Source organism: Ixodes scapularis, unplaced genomic scaffold (genome assembly GCF_016920785.2).
Source record: "Ixodes scapularis isolate PalLabHiFi unplaced genomic scaffold, ASM1692078v2 PGA_scaffold1__304_contigs__length_218370807, whole genome shotgun sequence".
Classification (NCBI taxonomy): domain Eukaryota; kingdom Metazoa; phylum Arthropoda; class Arachnida; order Ixodida; family Ixodidae; genus Ixodes; species Ixodes scapularis.
In genome coordinates, this window is record NW_024609846.1 from 186,331,552 (window position 1) to 186,342,003 (window position 10,452).

General features: G+C 45.9%; 1 protein-coding gene and 2 pseudogenes across 1 annotated transcript; 2 read left to right on the plus strand and 1 right to left on the minus strand.

Moving 5' to 3' along the window:
- Nucleotides 1-1,184: 1,184 nt before the first annotated feature.
- Nucleotides 1,185-2,430, minus strand: LOC120840935 (annotated as a pseudogene).
- Nucleotides 2,431-7,337: 4,907 nt separating this feature from the next.
- Nucleotides 7,338-8,288, plus strand: LOC121835880. Its single transcript, XM_042290422.1, has one exon. It carries the CDS (start codon nucleotides 7,338-7,340, stop codon nucleotides 8,286-8,288), a length of 951 nt encoding a protein of 316 aa, XP_042146356.1.
- Nucleotides 8,289-8,373: 85 nt separating this feature from the next.
- LOC121835881 lies at nucleotides 8,374-9,489 on the plus strand (annotated as a pseudogene).
- Nucleotides 9,490-10,452: the final 963 nt, after the last annotated feature.

The window sequence follows — 10,452 nt, forward strand, 5'->3', positions numbered from 1 at the left end:
CGGATGCGATGCTGCCGAGCTGGTCCTAAGAGATCGCAAGAGGCTTAAAAACCGGTCTGGTATTTCTCAGTCGTACTCGGTCGCAAGAGTGTGAACGGGCCTTAACGTTTCAACGTCACTCGCTACGCAAAATGCACGCTGTAGGGACATTTTGTCGCAAGTGTATCTCTGAGGCGCGTGCTCACCGACCCAGCCTACCCGTTCGCGCTACTTCGTGGCGACAGTCTGCGGCGGCTCATTACGAAAATGTTAGCCCACCTGTCCCACCCATACACGTCACTTCGCGGATACATTCTGGGGCGGCTCATTACAAGAAAAGAAAGGAGAGAAGCTAATATAGAAAAGCTAATTTGAGTTGTCGACAAAACGTCGTTCGATGAATTAATGGCGACTGCCGGTGGAATTTTGGGGAAATAATTTTACCGGCTGCTGGCAGAATGGACACTACTTAAGACTCACCCCCGGTTCTTGTTTGCTTAGTAATAATTTCAGTTGTGTAAAAGCTTCTTTGTACGTCTTCAGATATGACAGATTGCTTGCAAGTTTGTACTTGTTTACGAAATAGGGCGTCTAATAAACTTCTATGAGATTTGAAAACAATACCGTGTGTCCGTTTTCCTGCCTTTTTGCAATCACCGGGGCGCAAACATTTTTTACTGTTTTCCTTGATGTCTTAATTAGGTTTATGAAGTTATGAAACGGGTGCATAAAGTGCTGCGACCATGCACCTTTGAATCGGGTGCATCTGTGTTCTCTCCGAATTCAGTGAGTGTAGAAAGAGGTGTAACAGTACACTACTGAACGGGGTGCTCCTGTGTTCCTTTTGAGAGCAGTAGGTGTAGAAAGGGGAGTAATGGTACACTATTGAGTGGGGTGCATCTGTGTTCCCTTTGAGTGAGGCGGGTGTATGAAGTGGTGCATTGGTACACCATCGAATGGGGTGCATCTGTGCTCCCTTTCATCTCATTGGGTGTAGAAAGAGGTGTAGCCGTACACCATTGAATGGGGTGCACCTGTGTTCCCTAGGAGTGAGATTTCTGTAGAAAAGGGCGTACATGTGCACCACACCAACGGGTGTACATGTACTCCCATATTTGGGGTGCACTTGTATTCCCCCAAAGGGTGTAGCATATGTGACAAGCACTTACACCCCCTATGGGTGTACCACATGACACCCTTTTTTTTTAGAGTGGGGGGCGCGGGCAGACATCCGCTCTGTCGCCGATCTCGTGGCAGGTTCGGCAGTGGGGCGCGGTCCGCTTGTAGAGGTAGCACCGTATCAGAAATCCGGAAAGTTTAATGTAGTATGGTACTCGCTTTCCCAAGAATGTGATCACCATGGTTGTTGTGTTGCCCAGTCTTCGACAGGTGAGGGCTTCGTAGCCGGGAGCTGCGATACGTTGGAGCATCATTTCGAGCGTAGTGTAGTGGGCTATGTTATAGATCACCCCCTTACACGAGTTGTCGGGGGCTACACCGTACGATGCGATATCGTATGTGAATTCATCAATTGTAAGTTTTTGCACTTTGCTAAGTGCCGAGGCCGTAGCTTGGGAGGGGGTAATCAGAACAAGAATGTTTTGGTCTGCGTCGAGGCGTACTTTGAATTCGGTGGCGCCGATTTGTAGCTGCGCCGCGAGAGCGATGGCGTCCCCTAACTTCCCCGGGCTCACCTTGTTGAGCTGCAGGCCGTTCCGTGGACGAATCGCCAACTTGAAGTCGTCGGCGGGAAATGGGGGTGGTCGGGGCTTGCGCACCTTCGGCCGGCTTTGGTAGAGAGCGGGTTTCAGTGGCGGTAGAGGTAGGGGCGGCGTGGTCGAACGTGGCTGCTGCCCGCGGCGGCGGGCACGCTTCGTAACGGTGATCCAAGGTTCAGTATTTCCGTCGGTTTCCTCCTCGGCCAGAGAAGCATGTTGCGTTTCGCGGGTTTCCATGTCTTCGTCCCCCCAGGCCCCGGTGGACGACAGGTGGGCAGCGTCGGTGGCGGCGCTGAGCGGCGCGTCCGCCATCGGTGGCGGCGTGGTGGCCGAAGTGCTGGCCAGGCCTCGCCGCTAGCGTGGTAGGCTTAGCGGGGCGATCACGCTTCGAAACTTGAAGTGGTCGTAAAATGCAAAATATCGCACCTACGGTCGGAAGTTTGGGATCGACGTGCTCGGGAAGTCATGAGGCACACAATGGTAACGTTGAATCAGGTCGCTGAGGGGAATTTTCGCTGGAAGTAGGTCGTATGTGCGGAGCAGATCAGAGGTGTGACTTGAGCGCTGGGGCGCCGCCTGGTTGCCGAGAGACTGATCGTTTACACACATCATCGCTTTACTTATCCACAAACTTCATAGTCGAAATAATCACCGCCTCTCCCCTCAGACCTTCCTGGTAAAGGGAAGTGAATCTATTCAAGTGAAACAAGCACATACTATTTATGGTAGTCATTCTATGGATCACAATTTACATCTATGATTCCAAGATTTTCCGTTCTTTGGAGTTAGCCGCTGCTACAGAAAAGCTTAATCGAAACGATTGCGTCTTTATACGGCAAAATACACGAAATGCAAAAAAGTAGCATAGCGTATATTTTCATTTTCCTTGTAATTCTTTTGTACTTTTACACTACATTTCAGTAAAATCTGAAACTAAATAGTGTACTACAATTTCTTACATTTGCAAAAATGTTATACTCTTTTCAAAACATTCTACCAATAAATAAATTGTTACTGTGCGTAGTGTTTCTGTGTAAATTTCAAAATAATGTTAAAAACACAATATTGTCAAATAATTTTTTGAATGTTATTATTTGGAACAATTATTTGAAGTTTGAAAAACAGAGATGTGATAAAACCAATACAGTAATTCAGTGTTACTATTTGTAACATTTATTTACTATTTTTCACTGAATATAATGTTTCCTTGTAAACTTCAAAATAACATTGGAAATACATGTTAAAATGTTATTTCGATGTTACTTCCTGCAACATTATTTCACGGTTCTACATTCAACGTTACTATAATGTTTCGTTGTCAGTGATGTGATTGGCCTAAGCCATTTTGGCGCACGTTTCGAAGCAACCAAAACAGTGTTTTGGAGCAGCAAAAAAGGCTTTTTGAGCACCCAAGACAGGGTTTGGGAGCAGCAAAAGTGGATTTTGGAGCAAATATTCTTAGGAAAATAAAAATATTTGTTTTAAGTGCAGTACAAACGAAGGGCACTTTGTGTTGTGTTGTATTCTGATGTGACGTGTTGTGACAGAACTTACTGCTTCTGTTTTTACTGCTCAGACATCCCAGATGTGTACAGTGCTGTAGGCATTGCCAAGCAATTTCAAAAAACTGCTTGCCGCCGTTTTACTCGTTCCCGACGTGCCAGGTTTTCGTCAAACGTAAGCGAACGTAAAACAATAAATTGCAAGCGTCCCAGCTGGTGCCTCAATCACGCAATCATGTTCGCATGCACGTGAGGTCAACTTCGACAGGCTTGCTGTTGGACATGCTTCGCCGCGCGAGCGCAGACAACGGCTGTCCGATCGAAACCGAAACCATGTCCCTCAGCTCCGTCGCTAACTTATCCCCAAAATTGTACACAAAATGTAACTTTCGAGCATGCGACAAAACGGTCAGTGGCGCGTGCTTGCCAGGCCGGCAAACAAGGTACAAGCTAAACACATAAGAAATAAATAACCTGAGTGCATCGATGCAAGACATTGCGAGCCAGCCTCAAAAAGATCTCGGAGCGCTTTGTGCAACGACTGAACTCAAGACAAACAAGCACGCTGTGCGGGTCCAGCGTGCATACCTTGCCTTCTTTGCTTTAGCTCACTTCTCTTCACCAACTTTTTTTCACGGCAGATTTTTCACGTATCGAGGTCCCTCTAGAAAGGAGGCCCACCAAGAGGAATCTAGATAATCAATACTTTGACAGAGCAGTCTTTGAATTAAAGATGGATTTTTGTAGTAACGTTTGATATAAACAAAAACAGGAATGGTGATGAACATGCGGCGGTACTTAGTTTCATTTGAGCAAGTACCATATCTGCAGTGATGTGGGGACGGATAGATTCGACGTCGCGCCACCGCGGTGACTGAAAGGCAGTGACCAAATATAGTTTTCCTACGGCCGTTGCCTCCCCCTACAAAAATATGTATGGACGTCCTATGTCCATACTTTTGCCGTTCTATTACCCCTTTGTCCATCCTATGGATTCCTGTAGACAGTTCTTAGACCGTCTATGTACCACTGGTTTGCCACAGAATGGACACAACAACGCTATAGAGATCTTCGCGAAAGACAAAGTTTTTCATACCTTCCTCTTTCCGTTCTATGGTCCCGGTGAGTCTATGGACATCCTATTGCCTCTCTATGGTGTGAGCTATATATTGGTGCATTAATAAAGTGATGCCGGGTAGACGTTTTCTTTAGGTGTAGCGAGGTGTCCGAGTTATGGTACATTGATGTCTGGAGGCATATCCAACCTCAGGGTATATTCATTGTAGATATGGAAGTGTTTAGTATGTGCCGGAATAATGTTTTTACTTTCTCAGTGGGAGGTAGATATATGTGGGTCGCTGCGGCCCCCGTAGATATTCGCAACTTTCGAAACCCATAGGGGGCGCACTGGTGCCTATCGAAATTGCGGTCATCTGGATGATCGTCGTTAAAAAGCGGTATACTAGGCTGGGTCTGCGCGCGACGCGTAAGTAATTCTAGTTATGCTGTATACGCGCAGTATCAAAACCTTACTTTGTTTTTTTTTTCACGTCAGGAAAGTGTAGGCAATCCATTTTATTATGAGGCCAATCATCCAGGAGCTAGGGAGTGCGATTCTCACACCGCGGTACCACCATCGGTTAAAGTGGCTTCTCTATGGACCCCTTAGGGACTCCGTGCAGACCCTGTATGGCTTCTCTGCAGACTCCATAAGGAGCCCCTGTAGACCCTGTATGTCTCTCCTGTGGACCCTGTATGGCTTCCCTGTGAACCCCGCACGTACTCCCTATAGACCTTGTATGGCTTCTTTGCAGACCCCTAAGGACCCTACACTCTTTAAAATGATTTTTACAGAGCACGTTTTTGTGTAAAAACAAATGGGAAAAAGCTCTTTTTGTAGAAACTTTTATTGGAGATAGTACAAAATGACAAGGGCGTGATGTTTGCTTACACTTTTAGCTTACAGGGTTTTGTGGCACAATTAATATTTCTTTTTACAGCCATGCCTCACCGGCGAATTCAGGTAGCGCGTTTTGACTTGGGTGCGTCCTAACTTCGGTTGCAATTCGCGGCGCGTCCACCTGGGAGATGGGGGTTGGCATCCCTGAAACCCCTCTTCTACCGTATATGTTTCGGCGCCAAAGTGGCCGATTAAAGCCAAAGCAGAACAGTTACATGCTGTCGAATATCGATAGTCCCAAACCGGCAGACGCGGTCGTGCAGTTATCCGAGTGGCCGCTGCGGGTGGAATGGTGGCGTTGCGATCGCAATTAGTTCGGTTTTCGAGTACAGATCGGGTGCCGCTTTCTCAGAGCAAACTCTTTAGCGTTTCCCAACTGACTTGCTCTAGAAACGTTGGTCGGTGCGGACCCCGTAGCCGACCCCCTGCAAACTGAGTGGCTTCTCTAAGGACCCTGTAGGGACTCCCTGTAGACCTTGTATGGCTTCTCTGGAGACCCCATGAGGACCCTGTGTAGACCTTGTATGGCTTCCCTGTGGACTCCCCAGGGACTCCTTGTAGTCTTCGTATGGGTTTTCTGCAGGCACCCTATAGACACCGTAAAGACGCTGTGTAGACACCCTATAGAGTCCCTATGGACTCTATATGGCGTCTTACCATAGAGAGGGTATAGGATGACCACACATCATCCATAGAATAGGACGCCCATAGAACGTCCGTTGGCCAATATTCTATAGGACAGCCATAGGACGACTTCACGGAGGCAACAGAGGTCGTGGTCTGCCTATAGACGCCTTTTGTTCTGCCTATGGACGCTGCTCTATAGAACGTCCAAGAAGTGTCCATACATATTTTTGTAAGGGTCAGCTCACAAAGTAACTCCTGCCGAGCAAAAACGTGGTTTCGTTTCACAGCATGACGTCATGGCTGGTACCCTGCACGCTAGCGTCGGAGCGTCTGCACACATCCGCGTCTATCGCTGAAAATATAAAAAAAGAAGAGACGAGAGACGAGACCCACAAGACGAGAGCCCGAAACACGAGACGCCGGGATAACCATGCAAGACCCGTTGGACAATTGATGCACGGTACTTTGTGTCAGGCGGCCGCTTGCGCCACATAACGCACGCCTGCTCAATTACAGTTCTGAGTTTAGTTTCTGTTTTGAAAGGCGCACTAAAGTGGTTCTTTGGCGCAGGCTTGGCGCAGATTACCCACATTTTGGCGAAATGTAGCAGGATGTAGCAGGGTTAGCCCCTTGGCGCAGTTTGGCGAAATTTGCGCAGCAATCACATCACTGAACCGTTGTAAACTTCAATATAATGTTAGGAGCATAATATTACTCAATGTTACTTTAATGTTAGTACTCATAACATTCTTTTACAGTTATGTATTGAATGTTTTTATAACGTTTTTTACACAACAATATCGTTATATGTTTAATTTGAACGTTACACTAACATTGAGAACATACCTAAAACGTTGTGCGTTCTATTTGAACGGTACTGTAACATTTACACCTAAAACAAAATGTTATTTCAACTTACGCAACAAAAAATTAATGTTGTTACAATGTTTTGTGCTACCTTTGTTCTTTTCGTGTGAGTTGTATTGCATGCTCAAAATAGGGCTACCTTAATGTTACCAGAAATAAGAAGATGAGAATTGCGCGAGTATGCGAGCTACAATTCAAAGCCGAGTACCTCCGGACAACAACAACATGTACTGACGCAAGTGGGAAGACCATTGAGTTTCCAATGAGCCTCACGAGGCTCACTTTAGACGCAGTGCCGACAGTCATGCCGAACTGCCCCACATACTTCTCCGACGTAACAGAACTGCGAGACAGCCCGGAAACGAAGCGAAGAAGGCAAGAAAGTGGTTCTGTAGAAGAAGCCATCAGGTGTTCTGTGGAGACACATGCAGAAGAAGGAAGCGCCAACCAGGTGACTACGCTGCGCAAATTGCATCCCAACTGCATCGTTTGGAGCTGGAGCCATTCTGGACGGTTGTGCACACGGAAACTAGTCTCATGTGCATTCACATAGAAGATTGCCAGGCTCCGTAAATTGAACGCTCCGTTGTTGTGTCCCAGGACCTCTCTTTTCGTGCTTACTGGAAAGGTTAACAGTTGCACCCTTAAGCCAACCTAGTCACGATTCCGGAAAGCATCGAAGACATGCGTACCCTCCACACACTGTTCGAAAGCATGAGATCTATCGAGACTACACCACAGGACGAAAAAGTGCACAGAACTACGGCAACTATGATGCTGATGCTGTCTCTCCTAGAGAACCTTATCAGTGATGATCTACTCCCTGGGGAAAAACTTGAAGTTCTCAGTTTCATTCAAGAGCAACTTCAGCTACTCATGCAAGAGAAGAGGGCATTTGGGTACTCAGCAGAGCTTCTAGATTTTGCAAGTCTTGTGTATACGATTTCCCCACACGCATACGCGTTCATCAGGCGTTCTGGAAACGCAATTCTTCCGCATCCGTCCACGATAATGCGTGAGTGCCGTTCGCTCGACGTCAGCCCAGCAAATGAACAAAACGATGATGGGTTCCCGAGCTACAAAAAACGACGGGTGAGGTTAATGAAACCGCATGAGCGTAGGGTGACCCTCATGATTGACGAAGTACACATCCAACAATCTTTTGAATACAATGGAGGGGAATTAACTGGCACCGCCTCAAATTCCACAGAAGCCGCAAAAACCGCCCATGTATTCATGACGCAGTCCCTTCTGTCGCCTCACAAAAACGTCGCTCACATACTTCTAGTCGCAAGAATTGATGCTGAACAGCTCCGCAAAATTTTGAAAAAAGTCATCATGAAGCTTGAGGAAGCTGGACTCACTGTTGTAGCAGTCATAAGTGATTACAATGCTATTAACAGGAAAGTGATGAGTCTTTTTTCGTCCAAGGGAAAGCTTGACATCTGCTACGCACACCCAGTTGACTCCAGGCGACCCTTGTTTTTTGTTGCAGATCCGGTTCACTTGTTGAAGTGTGTGCGCAATAATTGGTTAAACCAAAGAAACCTAGAGAAGTGCATGTTCTACCCAGCAATAAACCCTGCCAGCACTACCAAAGTTAACGGTGCATCGTTAACTGCACTGAAGAGGTAACACGCGCGTGAGCAGTACAAACTTGTAAAGTTCGGTCATGGTCTCACATTTAAAGCACTGAATCCTTCAAACCTCGAGAGGCAAAATGCGAAACTTGCACTCAAGGTGTTTAACAGCTCAGTCGCTGAGGCAATGAGAACGCGTGTCAAGACATTGAATCTGCCATATGCAGAGGGAACTGCCGATTACATTGCGATAATTGTGAAGTGGTGGTCCATTGCAAATGTCAAAACTTTAACGAAAGGCGTCGATTAAAAGATGCTTTCCAAGAGCCCATTACGTCCATAGATGCTGTTCAGGTTGGCTTCCTGAGCACATTCGTGGATTGGCTTGACACATGGCGAAACCTGGGGACTAGCACAGGCCTGCTAACGTCGGACACCCACACAGCACAACGACTGACTTCGTACGCCCTAATCGAGCTGACCCGATACTGCCTTGAGGAGCTGGGTTTTGAGTACGTCCTGTTGGGGAAATTTCAGACGGACTGTCTCGAAGAGCGATTCGGAAGGTACAGGCAGTTGTCAGGGTTGCAGTACCATGTGTCAGTCACACAAGCATTCGAGTCAGAAAAAAAAAATTCGGCTACAAGAATCTCTTAGCTTTCCAAGCATGGCAGAAGCACACAAAGAGATTACACCACCCAATGAAGAGGAACTGCTGCAGCAGTACACTGTCAGTGTCACCGTCAATGACATAACACTGAAGTAGCCTGAAATGCCAGCCATTGCCTATGTGGCTGGATTTTGTGCACATGCTGCTCTCAAAAAGTTAACTTGTGATACATGTGCGGAAAACCTTACCGTGCAGACCAGAGAGATGCAAGCTGAGAGAGACGTGCTGATCGAGAACCTCTCCAGAGGTAGTCTTAAGTTTCCTCGGCCATGCGTACCGAATGGAGTATTGCACACGCAGATTGTGCTGGAAAAGCTCACTTGCAGCAGCATCAATAAGTACAGATTTTTGGAGGCGAAAATAAACGTGGAATCCTGTTGGATCAAGTGAAGTTCCATTTGTCAAGTGCGGAAGATGAACACTTTGATATGTGCCGTAACGGGCATCACCCAGAGACAGTGCTGTCCTATGTACTTTGTGCTGCTGCCAATACTTTGCTAAAAAAAACTATGTGCAGCAACAAAATGACCACCTTCGTACAGAAAAGGGTAAAGAGAAGCCACGAAAACTCCAAACCTTAAAATGAAATGGACGTGGTTCCAGCAGTGCACAAAATCGGGTTCCTGGAACATTACTTACTATTATTCAGTTTGATGTACAGATGCAGCGATGCGTTAAAAATGTTTATTGCCCACTGGTGTGCAAGTCAACAACCCAAGAATGAAGTATTCTTAAAAGGTTCACAGCATACATTGCTCTGATTTATGACAAAAAACACATACAAACTGGTACATATACTTTCTTTACTTATCAACTCGAAAAAATAAAAATGACACAGCCAATGTCTTCCTTGTATAATTTTATAACCTAATGAAAGAAAGCACAAGTACCAATTTGTTCAAAAATATTTTGAACAAATGGCAAAGCTCTGCACTTTGATTACATACATATTGCCACATACTAACCACATCCATAACCATATCACTAGAGTTTTACCAATTCCTAGCTTCTCTTCAAAACGGCAAGTTTAGATTTAAGCGGCATCAGTATTAAAAGTTATTTTCCCAACAATGCTTTCTGACACTCAAAAGGCTTCCTCAATCGCTACACGATTTATTAAATTCTAGTGTCAGATTAGGTGTTTGAGGTAGTATACTGTAAACCAGCTGTTTTTGTTAAGAGAAATTGCCTAAAGAAAATGCCACAATCGGTACACCACCGTAAAACATACAACTGGGTGCTCAGATAGGAATATACGACCGTAAAACCAACGAAGTGACTTAAAGGACATTCCACAATTCGTACATCAACGAAAGACATACAACAGACTACCCAGAATAGGAATATTTGACCGCCAAACAAAGAAAACAATGCACGTTACGCCGACCTTTTGCGTCAGTTTGACTATTAAAACAAGAACGCCTACGCATGAAGGATCAACGCGAACGCTTGCAGCGTTGAGCATTATACCAAACGTTTATATATATTCGTTTCCTGGACTCAAACTAGCTTTCAATATTACAGTATAATTGTAGAAATAAATCGGGCT